This window comes from Nelumbo lutea, chromosome 3 (genome assembly GCF_056320005.1).
Source record: "Nelumbo lutea isolate HS-2025 chromosome 3, American lotus-T2T, whole genome shotgun sequence".
Taxonomy (NCBI): domain Eukaryota; kingdom Viridiplantae; phylum Streptophyta; class Magnoliopsida; order Proteales; family Nelumbonaceae; genus Nelumbo; species Nelumbo lutea.
Window position 1 is genome coordinate 33,033,478 of NC_142686.1, and position 27,037 is coordinate 33,060,514.

The 27,037-nt window shown below is 39.4% G+C and overlaps 1 protein-coding gene across 2 annotated transcripts in view; it reads right to left on the bottom strand.

The window, feature by feature from the left end:
* Window positions 1-513: 513 nt before the first annotated feature.
* The window catches only part of LOC148864100 (GroES-like zinc-binding dehydrogenase family protein), a 37,817-nt gene continuing 11,293 nt past the window's right edge, over window positions 514-27,037 (bottom strand). For both annotated transcript variants that reach the window (XM_088979082.1, XM_088979081.1), the window contains 4 exons: window positions 5,936-6,031; window positions 5,680-5,841; window positions 4,167-4,294; window positions 514-747 (listed from right to left, as the gene is read on the bottom strand). In XM_088979082.1, the coding sequence (XP_088835208.1) occupies window positions 4,178-4,294; window positions 5,680-5,841; window positions 5,936-6,031 (375 nt within the window). In that variant the 3' untranslated portion in view covers window positions 514-747; window positions 4,167-4,177. The remainder of the gene's footprint in view (window positions 748-4,166; window positions 4,295-5,679; window positions 5,842-5,935; window positions 6,032-27,037) is intronic.

Consider the following 27,037-nt stretch of genomic DNA (forward strand, 5'->3'; position numbering starts at 1 on the left):
TTAGGGTATGTTTAAGTCAATTTATGAAAACTCGGTATGTTTATGCCGTTTTTCCTAAATGAAAAGAAATCTTAATATCAAGAATACAAGGAAGCATGCAATTAATTAAACTAGTAGTAATTGCATACCCCCAAGAAACATATTATTTCTAAACATAAATCTCCTTCCTACCTCAAGATTGTATCTATTCTTCCTCCTAGCAACACCATTCTATTGAAGGCATAGGCACAAGAAGTTTGATGAATCACCCTATACTCCAAAAGATAGGTAGCAAGGTTACTTTCAAAATATTTTTTAGCATTATCAAAATGAAATGTTTTGATATGATTATTAAACTAGGTAAGAATCATCTGATGAACATTGAAATAAGTGTGATGCTTCAGCTTTAGATCTTATCAAATACAACCACAAAAAAAAAAAACAAAACAAAAATAAGCATCAACAAATAGTAAGAAATAACAGTATCCACCCATTGCAGGTATATGATAAGGTCCCCGAAAATCAGAATGAATATTTGCAAAAGAAAATGCAGATAGTTTATTACAACAAATAAAGGAGTTTTTACATTGTTCGGATAATTGACAGCCCAACAAAAATGCCAAAACATGACTTGATCAATAAACTTAGATGAAACAGATCTACACGCCAAATACTGATTTTGTTGACAACTTCTCCCAAGTAGCATGCCTAGAAGGTATATTCCATTTGCCTTATGGCCACTGCCAACTATTCTCTTGGACTCTAGATCTTGAAAAACATAAAAATTAGGAAAGAAAGTTATTAAGCAGTTCAAAATCATAATAAGGCTACTAACTAACAAAAAAAATTATTTAACTTAAGCACAAGAAAAACAAAAGCAAGAGTTAAATAGTCAATCGCTCTAATTTTCCCTTTTCCCATTTTTTTAGTAATAAAATAAAATTTATAAAGAAAAAGAAAACGAAGATACAAGGAAGGTGACCAACGGTCACCCAAGAGAGAAAACAAAAAACAAAGCCTCCATACACATATCAAAGACTACAATGAAGGACCCAATCGCAAACCCATGCCCCAATTCCCTACCATTCTCAACAGAGCATAGAAAAGCCCCCAACTTCAACAAATAAAAAGAAACCCCTCAAAACCAAAGACCCATAGCATCCCAAATCAAAAGGATAATTACTCCAGAAAGCACAATAAAACCCTTTAAGCCCTCCCAAGTACAAATTTGGACCCCCAAACCTAGTCACCGATCTAAGCTGAGATACCAGCTTCCCCTATGAATTAAATCATAATATCTTTGTTCCTCTTGCTAGATCCTCTTGGCTTCTTTACCTTCCACTTAGGTCTAAGCCTGAAAAGTCCATTCAACCTGGAAAAAAATTTCAAAGCTTTGATAGTTTGATGATCTTTCTGATTTCTGAACCTTCTTACTGTATTAGAGGAGCTGTTGGGATCTCTCATACCCTGAGAGCAATCATTGAATATCTCTAACTCACAAACTGCATTCTTCTCAAAAATTTCAAAAGTGATCTTCTCATCTACTTCATTGAGACAATTTTTCTCATGCTCTGAACTCCTAGGATTGAGAGTTTTTTTGCATAATTAGGACCAAGAGTTTCTTCATCTTGAATGCTATTACCATATTTCTATTTCCGCCACTTTTTCCAACTCAATTGTTTTGTTAATCTTGTAAGTATCATACATCATTATTTCCTCTTTCTTGGTCAAAACTGTCTTCACTTGAATCACTTGAATCCCCAGCATCCTCAGATGATTTATCTTCTACTTTTTTACCCCCTTTTTTTCTGTTAGAGGCCTAGTGCAGCAATTCCTCTTCCTATTATATGTTCTGGAGCAGGTTGCAACTTGTGATTTTTTTTCGACATTCTCCTCTATTTACCTCCATTTTCCCATAAAATAGGAGCCAAAGAGCAATTGGCTATAGAAACCTCTTCCCCCACAAAACACAAACAATAGGATTGGAAGAAGGAGGATAGGCCAGTCATGTGATTAAAAGCACCTAAATCTAGCATCCATGAAATACTCTGATTACATGAAGTGACATGAGTACCTATGTGGGAAAAATTACTAGATCAACCACCTAAAGATATACTCCCTACTGCACTTCTTAATTACTTAAAATACTTCCTATATTTTTCGTACTCAACTCTAGCCACTACAAGCATCTCTGGAGAAGAAAGGCTAAGTGTTGCACAATGGTTTGGTTTAGAAGTACAGGATGCAAAAAAAGTGCAAGGGCCTTTTTCAAAATTGTAATTTAAAAAAAAAATAAAAAAGAAAATTTGATGAAGTAAAAAAAAATAGTCATATATAAGAAAATGTAAACCTGTAACTTTAAAAGAAATTAAGTGTTTTAAAAACATATTGGATCAAATTAAAATGCATAAACATTACATATAAAACGTATTCAAAGTGAAAATGCAAACACTGTGGATCAACAATTCAAGAATTTGAAACATCTCGCATTCCTAATCCTAAGAAATCAGCCCTTTGCCTCCATAAATGCCCCTCAAGACAAGTCTAAACAAGTCCATGTGTGGGTTTAGGCCTGTACTCCCAACCTAATTTTTTGGCCTGTATGCACAAAGGGGTTGGTTTGATTTTAGTTGTAGTTCATTCTATTTTGAGATTAGTTATTAGATATTAGCTGTATTGTTGTTGCTTCTTTATTGGAAACTTTGCTATTTGAGATCCTGTTTGCAAGAACTAAGGTTTTAGGACATGAATGGAAGCACATGGATATGTTGGGAAAACTCAAATAAGTCTCAAAAGTTACACCAATGACACAAAATCTAGGTCTTAGATGACCATACATGAGGTATATAAACAATTAGGAAATATTGAAAAATGATAAAAATAACCAAGATATGCAAGCATATGTTAATTCTTAGGAAATCAATGTAATTATTGTTAATTTTTATAAATATATAAAACATAATAATCATTGTTTCTTAAAGTTTGTCGATAATCTTTCACTAAGAAGAGAAAATGTAAGTTGAAAATTTAGAATTTGTAAAGTTATAAGAAATAGTTCAAGCATGGCATGGTGGTAGATTTGTTATCTCTTAATTTAGACACCCAGGTCTAAAACTCCTTTCTTGTAACTTTTTGAGTTAAGTAGGGAATTAATGGACTTGTAGAGAGGAGAGAGTTGATGGAGTGAGTTACTGAGGAGAGGTAATGGGAGTCAATTAAAGAAACAAATTTGAATTTGAATTAATGACTTAAATATAGGAGTTAATGATGAGGAGAGATAATGGGAGTTAATTAAAGAAACAAATTTAAATTTGAATTAATAACTTAAATATAAGAGTTAATAAGAGAGAATCTGAAACAAATTTGAATTTGAAAAGTCATAAAGAAATAGGAGTTTATTGTCCAATACGATGGGCACGGACAGAATGGAACAAAATTTTGACATTCCACCCATACTGCATGTAGGTAGCCTCCAAAACCAATACGTATTGGCCATGAATATACTCTTACTATCTTACAAACAACAATAAAAGGTAATTTGCAGGCACTATTAAACCATTACAAAGGTACAAAACACATAAGAATCTCGATCTACAAAAACAGGCATATTCAAAAGATGTGCATGTTTGGGTTAAGGCGAAAGGCATAATCCACACCAAGCACATGTGCCTTCAAAAGGGAATGTACCTAGGTTCATGTGAGGCACATGCCTTAAAATGACCTTGCTTGTGTACTTGGGCATGCCTTTTAAAACACTGGTATTGCAGGCATAGGGCAGACTCATCACCTGGTGTAGTGGCAACATTAGCATTGCCCTTCCTGTTATTTTTGAATCATACAGGCTTCAATGAGGATGCCAATTCAAACAAGAATCCTGTGTATGCTTAGGTTTCTTGCAAAACTCACATACTACATCCTTTTCTATGGATGTTTACATCCTTCTTACACTGTCATTACATTACAGTCTCAAAGTGACCAATCACCTACTAGTATGACTTAAGGGTAGATAAATAAAGAGCAATTGATCTCTCTTCTTGTTTCATTAAGAACCCAATAACATAAAATGCCTACTTGTAAACAAACTTACAAGTTAATATCAGCAGATACATCAATAAAGACAAAGTCACATAAAAAGAAATGATAGTGAATGCATGTGTGGCATTATTTACTTGTTATGAAATGTATACCTCCAAGAATATTATTTTGTCACATGAATGACACACCGCAAGCACTTCCCTTCTCTCATCAGATTGAAGGCTTCGTTGATTTCTTCAAATTGTAGATTATGTGTGATGAACTCATCTATTTGAATTTCCTGCTTACATAAATAATGGAGTTAGTAAAAAAAACTATCTGGATCAGCATTTATTTTGTTTGATCAGAACATAAAAAGTTTGTCATGAAAATCATAGTCCATCATCTAACCATGGCTGCAAATACATTCTTTAAGTTACTTATTAAGAGTGCGGGTATGCGGGTTTGAGCATGGAGAGCGGCTACTTCATGCTAAAAAAAATCTGGAGGTTAGGACCATATCTACTGCAACTAGATCACTGGGATTAACATTAGATAATGACCTTGTAGGTAACCATTCTTGCAACTTGGAAAGGGTTAATTTATTGCCTATTAGTCATGTCTTGTTTTTCCCCTTCCTATTTCTGAAAATGTTTCCAGATCCTATGATGAATGAGACAACTCTACCACTAGACCTGTTCACGGTCCGGGCCAGGCTTTGCATCTTTATTAACAGAAAATGTCCAGGCCCAAGCCCGAGCCCAGTCCAACCATCAGGCCTAGATCTTGAGCCTGAGCCTGGCCCTTATATAAAGCCTAATGCCCAATCTGGACAGATATATTAATATAATATATTATACTACATAATACCATATATAATATATTAATATATATTATATTTTTTGTTATATATATGATATTATCAAGCCGGGTTTATTTGAAAAAGCCTGATCCCGCCTGAAAAATAGTTGGGCCTGGTGCCTAGAGTCCGAGCCCATGGGCCTAAAGCTTTGTTCAAGCATGATAAAGAACAGACCAGGCCAGGCCATCCCGTTGAGCTACCCAGCCCATGAACAGGTCCATCTACCACTCTATGTATACACTCTAGAAATCTATTCATCACTGACTTCCTAATGCTTGGTATGTGTGCAAAACAACTTAGTTTAATCCTAGTAATAAGCCAGTGATGGCTATTAACCAGAATTCCAGTTACCTTCATAGTTTGCCTCTTCTCCAGACCATCCAGAAGAAGAATCACAACATATAGTAACCAAAGGGAAACTCAAGCATCATTTTTTCCAAAATCCAATTTATTCAAGCAAGGAAACCTTAGGTTAGCTCTAGTGTGTTGTCTATTCAACAATTAGCTGATTTTCTATTAACAACTTAATCATATTCAACAAAGCATTGCTTACCTGTGGATCTCACTTCTTTTAGAATACCTAACCAAAGAAGTTAAAAAGCACCAAAGCAGACTTGTATTGAAAGAATGTTGCAACAAAAATTCTTGCATAAAGAAAATAATAGAATTTTGTGGAAGATAAACCAGAAAAGTAATGCAATTTTTCATATCCATTTTCAAATTTTCAAAGAGTTATCTAAAAATGGTGAATAGGATTTGAGCCCATAGCTTAATGAGTTGGAATACTGGATTCTAATTCTGCAGTCAAGAGGCTGTGAAATTACGTTTTTCAAATACATATCTACTAATGATGGAAGATCAGATTTAGGTTTCCACCCTCCAAATAGAGAACCTCGTAAAGTCCTTCCTGAAAGAAGTAATGCATAGTGAGCTGTTATCTCAGGCTTTACTTTTGGTACACCAAGAGTGACGGTCATACCCCAACCCTGAAGAAACCAAAAGATAAGAAATTACACTAAATTTAATTGATAAAGCTTAACTGAAAACTAAAGAACAAAAAACATTGTAAATGATAATTACATCACAGCATGACTGCAATGCAGTAGTTATCATTCCAGTGTCACCAATACACTCAAAAGAATAATCCACCCCCCCATCAGTAATGCGCTTAATAACCTGAAATAATGGTAAATGGTTTAGATTTTAGTAAAATCATGACCAAACAAAATTTATATTTGGATAAAGTGAATACCGTGTCATGTGTGGAAAATGATAGTTTCAGGTTAATTCAATGCAAATGTATTTCTGGGATAGATTTCAACATGTTCATTGTTCAGAATGTAGAGAAAAAAATAGTACAGTTGACTGTTGGGCATATCATTGTCATTTAAGCGTAAGGGTTTTTTCTATCATTTTACATGTTTTTATTGGCATAATGGTAATTTTAATGTATTTAAGTCTAATAGAAACATCCAATGGCTATATGTCTTTTCTATTCTGCATTGATTTCTCTCATAATAATTTTTAGTCTTTTATATTTCAAGTAGACATTAGAGCTCATTTTCTGGGCCAATTGAGCAGTTGTATTGTTCTCTTTTATCGAGTGCACATAATAGAAACCTTATTACCTAGGTCAATGGTCATGACGTGGATTGAACGAACTAGCCTATTCTTCCATGACTCTAAAGGTGGACTGAGCAGTAGTATTTTTCTGGTACTTTTTGCCTAGGTATGATCACTTAGAGAGATATTGATGTAAAACAGGTAGTACAATGGGAGCAAGGTGAGCTTAAAATTTGAAGGAAAGGCTCAATAAGGTGACTTGTAGTCTTAGGAGAGTTTAATGGAATTATGTAAGAATTGCAATTTGACCTATAAAGGCTTCTAGATCAAATTCAACAATTCATTTGTTTCTTCTTGGACCAATGAAATTCACATCATCATCTAAGCCTTGTCCCAACTATATGGGGCTACATGAATCCTGTTTCGCCATTTCGTTCTGTTCAAGGCCATATTCATTGTCACAGGGACCACCCTAGAATACCCTTTCCCATTTGACACTACACTCGGGTTAAGGTGTGATGTGCATTTTTCCGAAGAACACCCAAGCATGAGCATGAAAAGACAAATCAGGACCCGTGAACATGGGAGTTCGGAAAAAGTTTTAGTGCCCACTGCCAATGTGATACCCTTCATCCTTTATCTAGGTTTGGGATCAACTGTGTAAGACAAACTCACATTGGTGGAGTTGGAACAATGAAATTTGCAAAAACCAATAAAGTAGCTCTAGGAGATTTGGCATTAAACAAAACAAAATGGTGAAAGAGGATTGATGAAGCCAACCCCATATGTTTGGGATAAGGCTTAGATGACGAAGATGATGAATCAAGTAGGTTTGTCAATGGAATTTTGAAATTTCCATGCATATTTATAATTCTGAAATGAATGGGCGACTTAATTTGAAGATATTACGAGTAGTTTGGGCAAAAAAGGACAAAAGCTCCTCCTTTTGAAAAAAAAAATGAAAATTCTAAAAATTAAGATTTTGGTTGGAATTTTTGATTGAAACATAATGGAAGATAATGAATAAGACCTAAATTTTAGAGGGATCTGAACTGATCTTGTCCAAAAATAAAAAATTTCCTTTCTCTACCTTGCTTCCCCTAAGCATTAATTTGGACTTTGGAATTAGAAGAAGGCTGCAGGATAATGAGTCTGCTTTGGTCGAGTTGCTTTTGCAAATCCTTAATAAAGCTTGCCAAGATCCCTCTAGGCTTGGCAAGCATGTTTGGACCAGTATTTTAAAAGCGCAAGGGCCAATTTGCGTAGGTGAGGCACGCGCCTTTTTAAGAAAGGCGCAAAAACTACAAAAGAAAACTAAAAAAATAAAAAAAAAAGTCAGAAAATTCAAAAAAAATGCCAAAAATTTTTAAACAAGTAAAAAAATTCAAAAAAGATTAAACATAATGTTAATAAAAATATAAACTTAAATTTTAAAATAAATGTTTTAAAAAACCTATTATCTAAAATTAAAATACATAAACATAACATGTAAAGCGTATTCAAATGAAAATTTAAAAATAAAAGCAAACATATAAAGCATTTTCAAGCATGTAAAACCCATTATCTCTTTTTTTCCTTAATTGCATTGCTTCAAGTAGCTAATGTGATGTAAAACATATTATTCTTGATTCTATGAGTCACCTTTGTACCACGCCCCTCAAGGCAAGCCCAAACAACTCTATTTTAAGTTTTGGAATTCTTATTTCTTACATAAAAAATAATGATTTTATAACTTTCATTGCCTTTTAGGAAGATATTTTATTGTAATGAATGAATGAACAACATTTTAAAAAGGTGCACACCTGGCGTGCACCTTTTGAAAGGGGTGTGCCTAGGACCTGGGCGAGGCGCATACCCCAAAATGTGCCTCGCCTGTGCGCCTCAAGCGCGCCTTTTAAATCACTGGAACTTTGGACACCTCATCCTCGAGGCCTTTTTTCTTGTGTTTCCTTTTTAGCCCTCTATGCCTCTTTGGTGTCAACCTATCTCCCCAAGATAGGTGCTTTTTGTTGGGAAGTTTTTCATGGCAAGATAAACACATAAGGTAACTTGCAAAAAATAAGACCTTTTCTTTGCTTATCCCTGAACTGGTGCATCCCCTGTAAGTCCAATGGAAAGAGCTGCTACCACCTACTAATCTCCTATCCATTTGTTGCAAGCATTTAGGAGTGGTTTTCTCTTTATTTGGGTGCAAGTGGATCTTGCCATCGGAGTTGTTTAGACTTTTTGACTCATCTACTTTCTCATGGCCGAAGCGAAGGGGAAGGATTATATGGAGATGTATAAGAGAAACAGTAATTTGGACCATTTGGGAAGAAAGGAATGTAGGAATTTTCTTGAGAAGGAAAGAAGTTAGGAACCGGTGTGTTGTGCTATGACAAGGGTGATTCATTGGATCAAAACATTGGATATCTTTTCACAATTCTCTTTTGATGACATTTGGAGAAATTGGGGTGAAGTGGCACAATGCTCCTCCAAAAAGAAGCTGATTATTATGGTGTTTTCCTCCTACCAAAGATGACATCAAACTGAATTTTGATAGGAGTGGCCAGGGAAGCCTGGGTCCTTCAGGAGTAGAGGGAGTATTTAGGGATGGGAGGGGTAATGTGATTGCTTTGTTTTTAGGACCATTTGGTGTGGGAGACTCTGTTAGAGTCAAATTCCTTGCAGTCATTCAGGGTGTTCAGATTACAAGAAATCTGAATATAGAGAAATTGATTATTGAAGGTGATTCTCCAAGTTAGTGGTGAGTTGGATAGGAAAATCGGAGATTGTAGGGTGGACCTTTATGGAGGAAATGAAGAAATTTAAATGGCTTACCAGCAATATAATTCTAAGGATACAATGGGCTAGAAGATTGGAAAATGGGATGGCAGATGTACTAGCTAAGCAAGAGGTTAATAGGGATCAACTGTACTGGGCTCAATTGTAATTTAAGTTGATTTTTTTTCAAGGGGTGTACCTCACACCTCTCCAAGGGTTGTATGTACTATACGTGATTTGATGATTTTTATAAAATAAAGTTTCATTTGCTTATCAAAAAAACTAAGGAAATTGAAAAAGAGAAGGAAGAAACCTATTTGGGTTGTGTAGAGGGTCCCAAGGAGTAATTTGAAGCCTTTTTAAGAACTAAAAGAGATGGTAACCAAAAGATCTCAATCAAAATTGTAATAGAGAATTGGAAGAGAAGAGAGAGAACATTAGAGAGAAGAGAATGAAAAAAGAAGAAAGATTCACTTAAGAGAAGAAGCACATAAAACAGATAGTTGCACCACTTCAGATGACTATTGCAATTCATTGTCTCCTTAAAACAGGGCATACAAGTTTCAAGATACGTTTATAAAGAAATAATAGGCTCAAGTTGCTATTCAAGAAATTATAGAATTGCCACTAGCAACTCTACCAGTGTGAGCTTGTCTTACACCATTGGTCCCAAGCCTGGATAAAGGAGGAGGATTGTGTCAGGTTGGCAGCCAACACTAAAACTTGCCAAACACTCATGACGTGGATAGACAACTCCATATGGTTGGGATAAGGCGTGGATGATGATAATGATTGCCACTAGAAAGCTTCAACCCAAAGAAAACATCATAATTTTATTGTACTTATCCTATGACTATGAAACTTCGAATGCAACTTGAATACGACCCAAATAACATAGCTACTAGACAGGACCCCACTGGCATTAAGTTTTTTTGAGAAAAGTTAATCAATATTCATAAAGGATACATGAGGAGGTGTACAAAGCAGGGGGAGAACCCCTACAATTTACAAAGGAGGAAGTTTGTCGCTATATAGCTGCTCTAAGAGTGCACCACATTTTGCTAAGCCATCTGCTGTATGGTTGTATTCCCTAGGGATCCAGACTAACTTAACGTTTAGGCATTCCAAAGAGTCCCTGGCCTCTTCTAAATAGTGACTGAATCTCCATGGTCCCCCCTTTTTGTCTCTCAACCATTTTGTTGTATTTGCTGAATCACCTGCAATGGTTAAATTTTGAATTCCCAAATTTTTTATTATTCAGATTCCTATGAGGGCAGCCATTACTTCAGCCTTTGTGGAATCTGCCACACCAATAGGACCGCTGAAAGTCCAAACGATGTTGCCCCTTTCATCCCTTAATTTTCCTCCAATACCAGCTAAACCAGGGTTACCTAGGGCATTTCCATCAAAGTTTAAGATCATCACACCTTCACTGATGGGTTCAGGAATTCTCAAGGGTGATTGATGGAGGTGAGGGAGAAATAAGAAAAGGTGAGCATCTCTATTGAGGTCATTGACTGAGACTCCTCTGAAGATATCAGAATTTACCGTCCAAAGGTTGCACAGATAAGAGATGTCTGAGATTAATTCCTCCAGGGGCCTTGCTTTATTGTCTAAGAGCCTTTTGTTTCTTTCATCCCATACACCCCACAGCACTGCATGTATACTGATTTCCAGTAAATTTTACCCCTCTTACTTAAGCCTGTTCCTTGCCACTGATGTAGAAAGTCCTTGACATGCTTTGGTGTAACCCAACTGTACCCTGCCAGTTTCAGAAAATGGAACAATATCTTTTGGGTGAATTTGCAGTGAAGGAAAATGTGATCTGCTGATTCTCCTACACTGAGGCATGAAGAACAAACATGAGGAGAGATAGATAGTCTGCCCAAAAACTTTTTTTGCAAGAGGTCACAACTGTACCCCACTGGCATTAAGTAAATTTGCCATAATAGCTCTAAACCAGAAAATGACCTCAACATAAAATATCAAGATCCAGAATACTCCTAGGTTGATTCTAGGAAATCAGTCTGACATTAGTGAATTGCAGAGACCTAGTGAGAAAAGATGAGAAGATGAATCTATTTTGCCACTAAAGTTTGATCTGTTAGATATCCTTTAGACTATCAAAATAAAAAAAATGATTGATTTTGAGAATGATTGAGAGTTTTAGGCTGATTCATCCTTTTTTAGTGCCATCTACAATAGGTAGGTTTTTAAAGTTACTAATTGGTACCTCTTGAGCTGTGTTTCTCCTTCCTATTGCATAGCTATTTATTGCCATGGATACTGTTTGACACGAAGACAGCATTGAATTGTGCTACTTCTAGTTCTATGAGTTCCAGGAAGAGCTATGATGAAACTTTGCAATGCCCATTACAAGTTTACGACTGTAAAACTTGATTGTACAGACCACCTTGATTGGGCTCAACCAGTGAAATGAGTATCAGTGGATGGGGAAAAACAGGATACCTCACTGGAAAAGAAATTAAGCCTGCCACAATCAGGTGTATTTTTTGGGTTATACTCTTTATGGTTACTGTTGACAGTTGTTTATGTATTCAGGTTTAGTACCATAAGGGTACTGTTGTAATTTCTCCTCTGTTTATATTGTTCGACTGTACTAGTATAAATAATAATATCATTCTTTCGCCCCCAAGGTTCTAGAGGGCTTTCAGACACTCGACTCACCTCTCTTCTCTCTTCTCCTCTCCTCTCTTCACTTGCTCTTGCTCAACATGGTATCAGAGCAAGTCGTCCAGGCCTGAAGGGTGGTGTCAAGCTAACTACTGTTGCATCCAGTGCTGTCTCCAATCGAACTCCTAATCTGGTGAAGTTAGTTCGACTCAGAAGTTACAGAGTCTTTTCGTCTTCCAGCCCAGAAATTGCTCCTCCTGTCTGCTCGACTGTAGAGAGACTACTGTTTGCAGTTCGTAGAGGGTGTTCTGTCTTCAGAAAGGCTAGCATCTGAAACTAAAAGAAGTATTGCTCATCTTCTGTTTGGCTGCCTATTGTTTGAGGATTCGTAGAAGGAGCTCTGGTTTACAGTCAAGGAGTTCTGATTTACCATAAGGGAGACTATCATTTGAAACTAAAAGAGGTACTATCATCCTTGTCTGTTCAGATGTCTATTGTTTGCTGAACTGTTTGATGACTGTTCGGCTACCCTACTGTTGTCTGTTCGACTGATGAACTGTTCGGCTGCCCTACTGTTAAGCGACTGTATTCCTTAACACAGTAACTGTATTCAAACATTTTTTGTTGGTATTGTGAACTGTTGATGGTCTGTTTTAGCCGACTAATTGTCTGCTCAACATTAATTTTATTAATTGACTGTTCGGCTACCCTATTGATCTCCTTGACCGGTTAGCTATCAGCCCTACCAACTACCAAGTAGGTCATTCGGACCTGTTCTTGTACTGCAACAGCAGTGTGCAGACTTGTTTCAGTGAAACTGTAGGTCAGAAGGACCTGTTTCAGTACTGCAACAGCAGTGTTCAGTTTGTTATTTGTTCTTAGTGAAACTGTAGGTCAGAAGGACCTGTTCTTGTACTGCAACAGCAGTGCTCTTTCTCTTTGTTCTCAGTGAAACCGGTGGTCAGAAGGACCTATCTCTGAAATAGTCTTGTGCGGCTGTACCTTTTTGGTTGCTGTTTCAACTTTTTATTCAGATATCATGGGCAGTGAAGATTCAGCCACATCTGGAGTTTCCTCAATGCTGAATGGAATGGGTGGGGGTGACCTATCCTTTCCTATGGCTGTTGTCCCTCTTGATGGTTTAAATTACCTGGAGTGGTCAAGAGGGATCAAATTATACGTCACTGCAAGGGGGAAGATAGGCTATATTAATGGGAGGATCAAAGAACCATCCTCCAGGAGTGCTGAATATGATAGATGGAATCAGGAGAACAGTATTGTTATGTCCTGGCTCTTGGTTTCCATGCAACCTCAAATCAGGAAGAATTTCATGTGGGCTGAAACTGCGAATGAAACCTGGGAACAAGCAAAGTCTACATATTTAGAAGTGGACACTATGCCAAAATTTATCAACTGCAGGCAGCATCTTCTACTTGTAGACAGGGGGAGAGGTGTTTATCGGTCTATTACTCTGACTTAACATCTGTCTAGAAGGAGTTGGATCACTACCAGAGTGTGGATTGGAAGTGTGATGAGGATGCTAAGAAGTACAAACAGCTTGTCTCCCAGCAAAGGGTGTTTGCATTCTTACATGGTCTGAATCCTATATATGAATCAACAGGGTTCAGATTCTCAGCTCTAAGGATCTCCCTTCTGTTCAAGAAGTCTATGCTCTTGTACAATCTGAAGAAAGCAGGAGAAATTTGATGAACAGCCCTGGTGGGGATGCTGTTGTGTTAGTTGCAAAAGGGGGTGTATCTACTAGTGTGGGATCTTCTTCCTGGAAAGGAGATCTCCAGAAAAAAACAGAAGATAAGGAAAAATTGTAGTGCACTCATTGCCAGAAACCCCGACACACCAAAGATACCTATTAGGATCTTCATGGGAAACCAAAATGGGCTCAAGATCTGACTAAGAAGCAAGGTTCAGAGGTGAATAAGAAGTACGGACAGCAAAGTACAAAGAAACATCACATGGCCAACATGGCTACTCGGGGGAATCAGCCCCCCATTTCTACTATGACTCAGACACATCTCACTAGACCTGACCCGAGGGAGGACATTTCCATGACCATTTAGAGCTCTATGGTAGAGCAAATCGTCAGGTGGATACTCCTCCCTCAACCTCATTTGCATCTATGTCAGGTAACCCTGCCACTGCTTTCCATGTTGCTTCTCACACCCCTGACTGTCCATGGATCATTGATTCTGGAGCATCAAAACATATGACTGGTACGTCCTCTTACTTTCAAACCTATCACCCTCTTTCTGGAAGAGACAAAGTGAAACTAGCCGATGGATCATACTCTTCCATAGCTAGTCAAGGAACTCTCTCTCTTCCTCTTGGCCTTACCCTTTCTGATGTTCTTCTTGTTCCAAATTTTCCCATTAATTTGTTCTCTGTTAGTAGTGTTACTAATTCCTTGAATTGCTTAGTGACTTTTTTCCCTTCTCATTGTGTGATTCAGGATCTGACCTCGGAGAGGACGATTGGTAGGGGTCGTATGGCTGATGGACTTTACATGCTGGAGAATAAGGCTGGTCTTCATGTTATAGAGTCTATGAGTCAGTCTATGAGTCAGTCCTGTAAGAAAAAAGTCTATTTATGGCATTGTCATCTTGGTCATTTGTCTTTTGAGTCTTTGAAAGTTGTATTCCCAGAACTGTTTAAGTCAATGTCTGTTTCTGATTTTTCTTGTCAAACGTGTCAGTTGAGTAAGCATTGTAGAACTCATTTTCTTCAAAGAAATAGTAAATCTAAATCTCCGTTTCACATTGTTCATTCTGATGTGTGGGGCTCTGTTACTTTACCATCTGAGAGTGGCTACAAGTATTTCATTACCCTCATTGATGATTATTCTAGATATACTTGGGTATACTCGATGCGAACCAGGGAAGAAGTACCAAAAATCATTCAAGATTTCCAACAGATGGTCTTCACTCAATTTCAAACTGAAATCCAAATTTTCCAATCAGACAATGCAAAAGAATTTTTTCATAGTGACCTCACGGAATTTTTTGCTTCGCATGGTTCCCTTCACCGTAGCTCTTATGCCCGCACACCACAACAAAATGGTGTGGCCGAACGGAAGAACCGACATCTCCTTGAAGTGGCTCGAGGTTTACTACTTCATATGAATGTTCCCAAACGGTTTTGGCTTGAAGTTGTTCTTTGTTCCACTTACCTTATAAACTGTATGCCCTCTCGTCGGTTAGAGTACAAAGCCCCACATCAACTTCTCTTTCCTAAGGCTCCCCTTCTATTTATTCCTCCTCGTGTCTTTGGTTGCCGGTGTTTTGTCCAAAATCTGTCTCCCACCCGTGGGAAATTGGATTCTCGTGCTATCCCTTGCATATTTCTTGGTTACTCCTTCACTCAAAAGGGATACCGTTGTTTTGATCCTGTTTCTCGTAAATTCTATGTCTCCATGGATGTTTCTTTCTTTGAAGATGAGCCTTTCTATCCTGTTTCTCCTCAGGGGGAGTGTAGGCATGAGGAGAAACTGGTTCAGCTTCCCTCTCTCCCTGACCCTCCACCTTTTCGTGTTTTTTTCTCGTCGTCGCAAAGGCCAACCAAATTCAAGAGCTATAGAGAATCCGGAAGCTGTACCTCCAGTGCCACCAAACTCCTCGGGGGAGGATCATACTCACTCAGGTATTTTGGCTCCCAATGATGTCCTTGAATCTATTGAAAATGACTCCTCTACTGCTAATGATCTTGACCGTCCTATTGCTCAAAGGAAGGGTGTTAGATTGTGCACCACTAAACATCCCATTTTCAACTTTGTCTCCTATGAGAACATTTCATCCTCATTCCGTGCCTTCCTTACCTCTATTGACAGTGTCCCTATCCCTAAGAATGTGGCAGAAGCTCTTCCAGTTCCTGAATGGACAAATGCCATGAGGGAAGAAATTAATGCCCTTCACAAAAATGGCACATGGGAACTTGTTGATCTTCCTAAGGGAAAGGTTCCAGTTGGATGCAAATGGGTGTTCACAGTCAAGCATAAGGCTGATGGAACAGTGGAAAGGTATAAAGCTCGCTTAGTGGCAAAGGGATTTACTCAAGTGTATGGAGTTGATTATGCAGAAACTTTTGCCCCCGTTGCCAAGATGAATTCCATTAGAGTCCTTTTCTCTCTTGCGGCTAATCTGGATTGGGTTTTACACCAGCTAGACATCAAGAATGCATTCTTGAATGGTGACCTTGAAGAGGATGTGTACAATCACCAAGAGCTTGGTTCAGTAAATTCCATGTGGTAGTTCAGTAGAAAGGATACAGGCAATGTCAATCAGATCACACACTGTTTGTGAAAAAAGGAGAAGGTAAAATTGCTGCTCTAATTGTATATGTGGATGACATAATTGTTACTGGTGATTGGGAGGATGAAATTTAGAAATTGAAACTTTTTCTTGCCACTCAGTTTGAAGTGAAAGATCTAGGACCTGCCAGATACTTCCTTGGAATTGAAGTTGCCCGATCAAAGAAGGGTATCTTCATTTCTCAAAGGAAATATGTCCTAGATTTACTTCAGGACACTGGAAAGATGGGGGTGAAACCAGTTGACTCTCCCATTGACCCCAACCATAAATTAGGTGACAACTGTGGTGAATCGCTCAAGAATGTGAAACAGTTTCAGAGGCTTGTAGGGAGATTGTTATACCTTTCTATGACTCGCCCAGACATTGCATATGCTATTGGTGTCCTCAGTCAGTTCATGCATGCTCCTAGGTCTTCTCATCTTGAAGCAGTAGAGAGAATCCTCCGATATCTAAAGAAGTATTCGGGTACTAGTTTGTTATTTCAAAAGCACGAACATTTGAAAGTTGAAGTTTATACAGATGCAGATTGGGCTGGATCCCAAAGTGACAGAAAATCTACCAGTGGCTATTGCACCTTTATAGGAGGGAACCTTGTTACATGGGGGAGTGAAAAGCAAAATGTGGTAGCTAGATCCAGTGTGAAGCTGAATATCGTGCTATGGCCCATAGGGTTGCTGAAGGCATGTGGATAAAGAATTTGTTGGGGGAGTTGGGTTTCCCAGTGACCAAACCTATAACTCTATTTTGTGATAACAAAGCAGCTATAAGCATTGCTACCAATCTGGTGCTACATGATAGAACAAAGCACATCGAAGTTGACAAGCATTTTATCAGAGAGAAAGTTATCACAGGCGAAGTGTGTACCCCCTATGTCACTTCTAACAACCAGCTTGCAGACATCTTTACAAAGGATTTAAACCTTTCCAGACATCATGATCTTTGTGACAAGTTGGGCATGATTGATATCTATGCTCCAACTTGAGGGGGAGTGTTGACAGTTGTTTATGTATTCAGGTTTAGTACCATAAGGGTACTGTTGTAATTTCTCCTCTGTTTATATTGTTCGACTGTACTAGTATAAATAATATTATCATCCTTTCGCCCCCAAGGTTCTAGAGGGCTTTCAGACACTCGACTCACCTCTCTTCTCTCTTCTCCTCTCCTCTCTTCATTTGCTCATGCTCAACAGTTACTTTGACCCTATTTACAATAGGTGACTTTTTAGATTGACCAATTGGTACCTATTGAGCTTTATTCTCTCCGTTATATTGCATAGCTATTTATTGCTATGGAGATTGTTTGACATGAAGCAGCATCGAATGTTGCTAGTTCTGGTTCAATGAGTTCCAGGAATGGCTATGATGACACTTTACGATGCCCGTTACAAGTTTACAACTGTGAAACTTGATTGTAAGGCTACATTGAATGGGCTCACGCAGTAAAAATGAGTATCACTGGATGGGGCAAAATGGGATACCTCACTGGAAAAGAAATTAAACCTACCACAATCAGGTTTATGTTTCTGGGTTATACTATTCACAGTTGCTTTGACCCTAGTAGAAGATCAAGACTGTAATCAGTCTTGAATTCTAATAGGTTTTAGGTTTACAAAACAGAAGAAAAGTGAGAGAAGGGAGAAGAAATAGAAGAGAAACAGGAGAACACAAGGGGTTGAAAGGAGGGACAGATTCTAACGGATCTGCCGCCGCCACTCTCTTATTATTTATAGGTTATGTTCAGTACATAATGGAAAGGACAGATCTGCCCTTAGTACTTATATGATAAATAAAGTAAATAAAAACTGAAATAAATAACAACTGAATTAACAAACTGGCCCAAACTGACACTACTATAACTGAAACAAATAACTACACATGCTGTCCTACGAGCCTTGGATAGGGCTGTCTCTAACTTCTTCCTTGGTACAACCTTGGTGAGGATATCCGCGAGCTGCATATTAGATGTGATATACGGAAGACACACTTCTTGTGATGTGACCCTCTCTCGCACAAAATGTCGATCAACCTCAATATGTTTAGTTTTGTCATGCTACACTGGGTTGTGGGCTATATTAATAGTTGCCTGATTATCACAATACAACACTAAGGGCTTTTCATAGTCAATACCCAACTCTTCAAGTAGTGACCTCAGCCATAAGATTTCAGCCACTCCGTTAGCCATTGACCTGTATTCCGCTTCAGCACTGGAGCGGGAAACAACACTCTGCTTCTTACTCCTTCAAGAGACAAGGTTAACTCCCACAAGGGCACAATATCCAGAGGTAGGCCTTCTGTCATCAACACTCCCAGCCCAATCGGCATCTGTATAGACCTCCACCCTCATGTGATTATTGTTCTTGAGCAGTATACCTCTACCCGGGCATCTCTTCAAGTATGCTAATATTCTCTCTGCCGCAAGGAGAGGTGAAGTTCTAGGGGAGTGCATGTACTGGCTAACAACACTAACTACATAACTGATATCTGGCCGAGTGAGGCAGAGATATAGGAGCTTTCCAACCAACCGTTGGAACATAACTTTGTCTTCAAGAGGCTCCCCGCCCTCTGCACTAATCTTGTGATTTTGTTCAATGGGTGTATCAGCAGGCTTAACACCCAACTTTCCAGTTTCCGCCAACAGATCTAGAACATATTTTCTCTGAGAGATAAAAATCCCCTGCTTGGATCTAGCAACCTCAATACCCAAAAAGTACCATGTAATCTGAAGAGCTATACTCGAAGTAGCAAGGAGGAGAAGAGAACCACAGAACTGAAGAGAATGTCGAACTGTTCTATCCAGTCGACCAGTCCTTTATTTATAGATGAATATGGTACAAAGTACAAGAAATTACTGGGATGCCCATGATTAGTGATGGGACACCCAGATGACTTAAATCATTAAACAGGATTAGGCCCAGGCCCATTAACACAAGCCCAGTTACAAGATAAGTTAAACATAAGAATGGGCTAATAAGAACTCTTATCAGCCGAACATCACTCTAACATTCTAACACTCCCCCTCAAGCTAAGCATGAATATTAATCATGTTTAGCTTGCCAAGTATGTCCCTGAACTTCGTTGATGCCAGCCCTTTAGTTAATACATCTGCAATCTGCATCTCTGATAGAGTATAAGGCACACAAAGTTCTCCTGAAATAATTCTCTCTCTAACAAAGTGTCGATCAATTTCAATATGTTTTGTCCTGTCATGCTGCACAGGATTGTTGGCAATGTTGATAGCAGCTTTATTATCACAATACAGCTTGAGAGGACCCTCAGTCTTGATACCAAGCTCATTAAGGAGAGTCCTGAGCCATAAGAGTTCAGCAACCCCGTGTGCCATAGCCCGGTATTCTGCTTCTGCACTTGATCTAGCCACAACATTCTGCTTCTTACTACGCCATGTGACTAGGTTTCCTCCCAAGAATGTACAGTAACCTGAGGTTGATTTTCTGTCTCCAATGGACCCAGCCCAATCAGCATCAGTGTAGGCTTCAATTTCAAGTCTGTTGTTTTTTCTGAATAGAATTCCTTTCCCTGGGCAAGTTTTCAAGTATCTGAGGATTCTTTCTACTACTCTCATATGAGGGGCCTTTGGTGAGTGCATGAATTGACTGACAACATGCACTGCATAGGAAATATCTGGCCGAGTAAGGGATAAGTATATCAGTTTTCCTACCAACTTTTGGTACCTTTCCTTATCACAATATTCCTCACCCATTGATTCTTGTAATCCATGGCTTGGTTCTATTGGAGTGTCTGCTGGCCTGCACCCCATCATGCATGTTTCTTCTAGGAGATCTAGCACATACTTTCTTTGACATATGTAGATTCCTTCTCTTGATCTAGCAACTTCAATTCCAAGAAAGTATCTCAGATTTCCCAGGTCTTTGATCTCAAATTCTGAAGCTAAGAACTCCTTCAGCCTCTTCATCTCTTTCACATCATTTCCAGTAATCACCATATTATCCACATACACAATGAGTGCTGTAAGTTTGTCATCCTGTCTCCTTGTAAACAATGTATGATCTGCGCTGTTCTGAGTGTACCATACTTTCTTCATGGCCAAACAAAGTCTCTCAAACCATGCCCGGGGAGATTGCTTCAAACCATATAATGCTTTCCTTAGTTTACATACCTTCTTTCCAACATCATATCCAGGTGGGGGTTCCATGAATACCTCTTCATGAAGATCACCATTTAGGAAGGCATTCTTCACATCCAGTTGATGAAGTTCCCAAGAGAATTTTGCTACTAGTGACAGTAGAACCCTGATTGTGTTGAGCTTTGCTACTGGGGCAAAGGTTTCCTTGTAGTCAATTCCTTCCTTTTGTGTAAATCCCTTTGCCACAAGTCTGGCCTTGTACCTCTCAATTAACCCATCTTCCCTGTGCTTTACTGTGAATACCCACTTGCACCCAACAGTGCCTTTCCATTCTGGCAGGTCCACCAATTCCCATGTCTTTGCTTTCATTAGGGCTTTCATCTCCTCATTCATGGCTTCTTTCCACCTCAGATCAGATGCCGCCTCTGAATACCTGGAAGGGACACATACAGAGGAAATGGCAGATACAAAGGAATGATAGGCAGGGGATAAGTGTGAGTAAGAAACATAATCGGCTATGGGATGCCAAGTGGTACAAGAACGAACAGGCTTACGGAGAGCAATAGGAAGATCCAAATCTGAATTGAGTGAATCAGAATTACCTTGGATTGCAGAGACAGATTGATCTGAGTTCAATTGGTTGCAATCATGAGGTTGAGGGGCCTTCTTCCTTCTACTGTATGTAAGTATCTCTTTTTCTTGTTTACTGGAACCTTTAGGAGCATCAGCCGAATCTGGAGAAGCAACTGGCACAGTGGAAGTCTCACTAGGTTGACCCGGAATGTTACAGCTAGTAGTAGTGGAAGGTGATGAAATGGGAACAAAAAAGAAGGGAGAATGAGAATCCTCTTCCAACCCACTACTCTCCCCCTGAAGAGGATTCTGAGAAGACTGGAAATAGGGTTGAGACTCAAAAAAGACTACATCCCTAGTGACATTTTTTCTTGGAGACAGGATCATAACACTTATACCCCTTCTGCGTAGGAAAGTACCCCAAAAATATTCCCTTTGTAGCCTTAGGATCCAGCTTGGTCTTCTTTGGATCTTTCACATGTATGAAGCATGTACAACCAAAAACCCGCGGGGGAAGAGGAAATTCTGGAAGAGTGGGACACAAAACAGAGAAAGGGTTCTTCATACCCAGTACTTAGATGGCATCCGATTTATCAGGTAAGATGCAGTAAGAACAGCTTGAGACTAATATTGCTTAGGCACATTGTGCTGAAAAAGAAGGGCTCGAGCTGTCTCCAATAGATGCCTGTTCTTGCGCTCAGCAACCCCATTTTGCTGAGGGGTGTAAGCACATGATGATTGATGTAACATGCCTGCATCTTCTATGAATGAGTTCAGGGATCTTTCAAAGTATTCAGCTGCATTGTCTGAACGGAATTGCTTGATCTTTTTATCAAATTGTGTTTCAACCATCTTACAAAACATCATAGTTATCCGGGGAACTTCTTCACGTCCTTTCAACAGATAAATCCAAGTGCACCGAGAATAATGGTCAATAAAACTGATAAAGTAACAGAAGCCATCAATGGAAACAATGGGTGAAGGACCCCAAACATCAGAATGAACCAAATCAAAAGGGGCTTGAATTTCATTACTAGAAATTGGATACATTGATCTACATTGTTTTGACATTTGACACACATCACAAATTAAACTCTGACTCAGAATGCCCTTACATAATTCGGGAAACAACATTGCTAAGGAAGAAAAAGACAAATGACCTAGCCTAGCATGCCACAAGTGCAGCCTAGCTATTGACTCCACACTTTCCGGACTAGTAGTAGAAGCTTGCAAGGCTGAGCTGACATCTTCATCAAAATAGTAGAGGCCCCCATACTCATGACCACTTCCAATCATTCTCCTCGTCAATCTGTCCTAGAAGACACAATGAGAAGGAAAGAAAGTTATACTACAGTTCAAGTTTTTTGTAAGCTTTGAAACAGACAACAGATTTGAGGTAAGACTAGAAACATGTAGGACTGATTTAAGAGAGAGATCCTTGCTTAGGTCAACCACCCCCTTTCCAGAGATGGTGGAGAGTGACCCATCAGCTACTCTCATCTTATCCTGGCCAGACAACAGATGATATGTGGAGAATAAGGAGGACATATGTGTCACATGGTCAGTGGCTCCTGAATCAATCACCCAAGAGGTAGAATTAATGGAACTAGATGCACTAAATGCAGAGGTTGTACCTGATTTGGCAAGAGAGGTGGAAGCTAAAGAATTGTTCTTCAGACGGGCTAATGCCCGGCTGAGAACCTCTACCTCACTAGCTGTGAAGCCCAAAGTACTTGGTCCAGAGGAGTCGGCAGCCTGCCTTGCGGTGGAAGATGACACTGTCTGAATACTCTGTGAGTTGTCACTACTGTTGTTGGTGGCAAGATTCCCACTTGCTGTGTGGCCCTTATGTTGCCTTTTGTCCTTTCTCAGAGCAACTGGCTTCAGATGAGGGTACAGGACCCAACATTTCTCCTTTGTGTGTTTCTCACCACCACAATGTGTACACTTGAGGGACTTCTTGTCTGAAAATCTATTCCCCTTAGTGGAGACTAAGGCTGAATGTTCTCCAGGTAGTTCTGTTGACTGTGTCTGGAAGTCAACTTGCATCTCCTTTCTCCTTACTTCTTCATTCCTCACCAGGTAGTAGACATGGTGAAGCTCAGGTAATTCATCTCTCCCTAGAATCTGTGACCTTATACCTTCATATACAGGGTCAAGACACGCCAGAAACTTTAAGGCCCTGCCCTCCTCAATCTGCTTATCATGCCTCCCCTTATCATTAGCATTTTCCCAATCCAATATCAAATGGTGGTCAAGCTCTTCCCAGAGGCCTTCCAGTGTTGCAAAGTAGGTTGCCACGGACATGTCTCCTTGCCTTAGGGCTGCAATGTCTTGGTTCAGCCTGTAGATTCTAGCATTGTTCTTTTTCTGGCCATATGTCTTAGATACTTTCTCCCAAATTTTAGCAGCTGTGGGGAAGTGATGAACAGTTCTGGCCACCCTAGGAGTCATAGAGGCCAGCAACCAAGACATGACTGTGGCATTTTCCTTGCGCCACACGGTGTATTCAGGACTGCCAATTTCTGGTTGTTTCTTGTCTCCATCCAAATAGCTTGTGAGGTCACGAGAGGTAATGAACAGCATTGCTGAGACAGACCACTCTTTGAAGTTATACTCATCTAGCAGCACACTTGTAATCTGCAAGCTGTGCAGATTAGGGTTTTCCAGGTTTGAGGACCTTGTAACAGGTCTGTTATCTCTAGAGGAAACTTCACCGGATAGTGAGGACATCCTGACTTCAGTCCAAGAGTTGTTCACAGTACTATAGGTGATTCTGTTAAGGACTGGCCAAATCGGTCACTGTGTTCACAATACGGGTACAGAAGCAAGTAGAGGTCTGTAACTGAACCAGTTCACAGTGTTGGTAAAAGTTTAAGGCTGCAACTGTGTGGTGCAAAAGTTGTCGTAGTTCTGGTAAAAGGTAAAGGTCTGTAACTGAACCAATTCAGTCCAAGAGTAGGGCTGATAACCGACCTGAAGAAAGTCTGTAACTGAAGTTGCCGCAGTTCTGTAAGAGTCTTGCTGATGCACCAAGACTGCAACTGTAGAAGCTGATGCACCGAAACTGCAACTGAAGTTGAAGGAGCTAAGTCTTTACCACTTGTTCTGCACAAGTCTTGCTGGAGCACGAAGCTGCAACTGTAGAGGAAGTTCTCCCCCTCTCGGCTAGTGCTAGGACTGCTGAATCAGCCCTCAACCAGGTCTGTCCTATACAGACCTCTCTTAGTAGCCCAATAGCTACTACTTGCTGGTGTAATCTAGTAGGACATCTACTTCTGGGTCTTACTTCTCTTGAGTCCTACAACCAAGAGAAACCCTAGGTTCGAACTTGCTTTACTCTCTTACACTCCTAAGTCTTCACTGCAGCAACCCAGAAAAGGAAGAGAGAAGATGAAAGGACAGCAAGAGAAAAGAGTGCGCCTGCCGAAACCAGGAAGGAGCTAATGCTCTGATACCATGTAATCTGAAGAGCTATACTCGAAGTAGCAAGGAGGAGAAGAGAACCACAGAACTGAAGAGAATGTCGAACTGTTCTATCCAGTCGACCAGTCCTTTATTTATAGATGAATATGGTACAAAGTACAAGAAATTACTGGGATGCCCCTGATTAGTGATGGGACACCCAGATGACTTAAATCATTAAACAGGATTAGGCCCAGGCCCATTAACACAAGCCCAGTTACAAGATAAGTTAAACATAAGAATGGGCTAATAAGAACTCTTATAAGCCGAACATCACTCTAACATTCTAACATACCATAGTGCACCAAGATCTTTCACCTCAAACTCTTGATGAAGGAGTTGTTTGAGGGACTCAATCTAATGGTTGTCATTTCCTGTCACCACAATATCATCAACATGTACTACAAGTAGTGTTAGAGAGGACTCCACCCTCTTGATGAATAGTGTATGATCTGACTGGGCCTGTACATAACCAAACTTTCCAAGGGCTAATCTGAACCTATCAAACCAGGCTCTAGGTGACTGCTTCAAACCATACAATGCCTTGTTCAGTCGGCAAACCTTCTTACCCGTCTCTGTATCATAGAATCCAGGAGGCAGCTGCATGTAGACCTCTTCCTGTAAGTCTCCATTCAAAAAGGCATTTTTAACATCCATCTAGAACAAGGGCAAAGAATGATTTGCTACAAGGGATAACAGAACTCGGATGGTGGTCATCTTGGCTACTGGGGCAAAGGTCTCCAAGTAGTCTATACCATAAGTCTGAGTGAACCCCTTTGCGACCAGCCGGGCTTTGTACCTTTCAATAGAGCCATCAGCATTATGCTTCACAGTGAACACCCATCTGCATCCCACCGGTTTCTTTCCTTTTGGTGGGTCAACCAGTGCCCAAGTATTATTCTTCAATAAGGCATCCATTTCGACTTGCATTGCATCTTTCCATTCTGGAACTGATAAGGCTTCTTGCACTGTTCTTGGAATAGGGACATCGGCAATGGAAGTGAGATAGGACCGGTAAGATGGAGATAGACGATCATAGGATAAGAACTGTGAGATGTTGTAAGCTATAGAAGTGGTGCAATGTCGTTTCCCTTTGCGAATGCCAATAGGGAGATCAAGGTTATCCACAAGAGGGGAAGTGGCAACAGTGGGAGGTGTCTTAGTAGGCTCTGGTAGTGTTTTCCACCTGAGGATAATTTTGTGATAGTACATTCCTAATCTCCTTAGTTGTATCCAAGAACATACAATTCCAAGCAATATGTGGCTTCATTGATCCTACCAGTTAAAACGTCAGCACGAGGTTTTCCTACTCTCACCTAGCTAGCATGGTTAGGATCATCAGGACTGGGCTCCATTTCCTTCCCAACGAGGAAACATATTTTACTCCTAACACCAATGGAGAGTTTGGCATAACATTCCCACTCTATGTAGTTGGTTGCATCCAACTTAACAGTTGTAATCACTAAATCAGTGTTGTCCCAAGACCCACTGATGCAAAACCAAGTCTTGGAGTCTTCTCTCCTGATCTGTAGCAATGCTTCAGTGAAGCTTGAGTTCCCCCTACACTAGAATCTTAATTTTCCAGTTATAGGGCTTCCACAAGAAACTGGGTAGAATGGAAGGCACACAATTGAAACTCTAGACTACCAACAGAAACTAGGAGGTAAGAATCCCTCAACGAAACATGTTGGTAATGTCTGATGTCATCTATAGTACTAGTTCAGACATGAACAGTCAAATATAGAGGCTAGGCAGCAATGTGTATGTATAAAAAGTTTCGTCAAATATTCTCCAAGCATCCAAAAAATCTCAGTCCACTTTCCTTGTCTCCATAAATATGTATTGGGTCAAATAGAACAAATCCCATTTACAGATCATTGACCATCTGCCTGAAAAAATCTCCTTTTTCGTTTTTTTATTGGCACCATCTGACTGCAACAATTAAAAAACCAGATCTGTAATTTTCTCAACTTTTCACCATAAAATCCATAAAAAAATGTCAAATGCCTTCAAACAGGCTTGAAACATGTATGAAGATTACCCTAAAATCACTAAAATCATCATCTACCAGGATGTAGGGTTTTCATATGACAGTCAACAACAGTATGGCTGCTAATGCGTATAGTCAATGCCATTAGTACTGTCTCAGGAGGTGTGTCAGGCCCTGAGAATCTTCAGGACTGCCTTTATACCAAATAGGCTCTTGTATATTGTGATTAGACTCAAAGAAAATAGAGTAAAGAATAATTGGGGAGAAGAAAACTGTATTAGGGGGCATGCCCAACTCCATTAAGTTAAATACTAATTTAATACAAGGCAAGAAAAAGACTAATATGTCCCTTTTATGATTATTAACAAAAAAAACCTCAAGTATTCTCTCAATCTTATGCCCTCCTCAACAGAACTGACTCGTTTTTATCAACGCAACCTTTCTGAGACCTCAGTTGACTTTTCACCTATGAACAGTCTTTGGTTTTAAACTTGACCATCAGATTTTTTTGACGGTTCAGATCTGTTGTTATTTTTACTCTTGTTCTTCATTTCCTTTCTCAACTGTTTAATTTCACTTGATTTAATGGTCAAGCTGATAACTCTTTTTGGATCACGTCAATCAGTCTCTGGGTGTCTTCTCCATTGTTCTTGCACCGCCACAAACACTCCACACATATTTCTGATGCTTCTCAGGATTTCTGTTTTCCAGAGGTAGAAAGAGAGGTCTGGGAGGACAGTGATCTCAATTTGTATCACTTTCAAAAAGCAA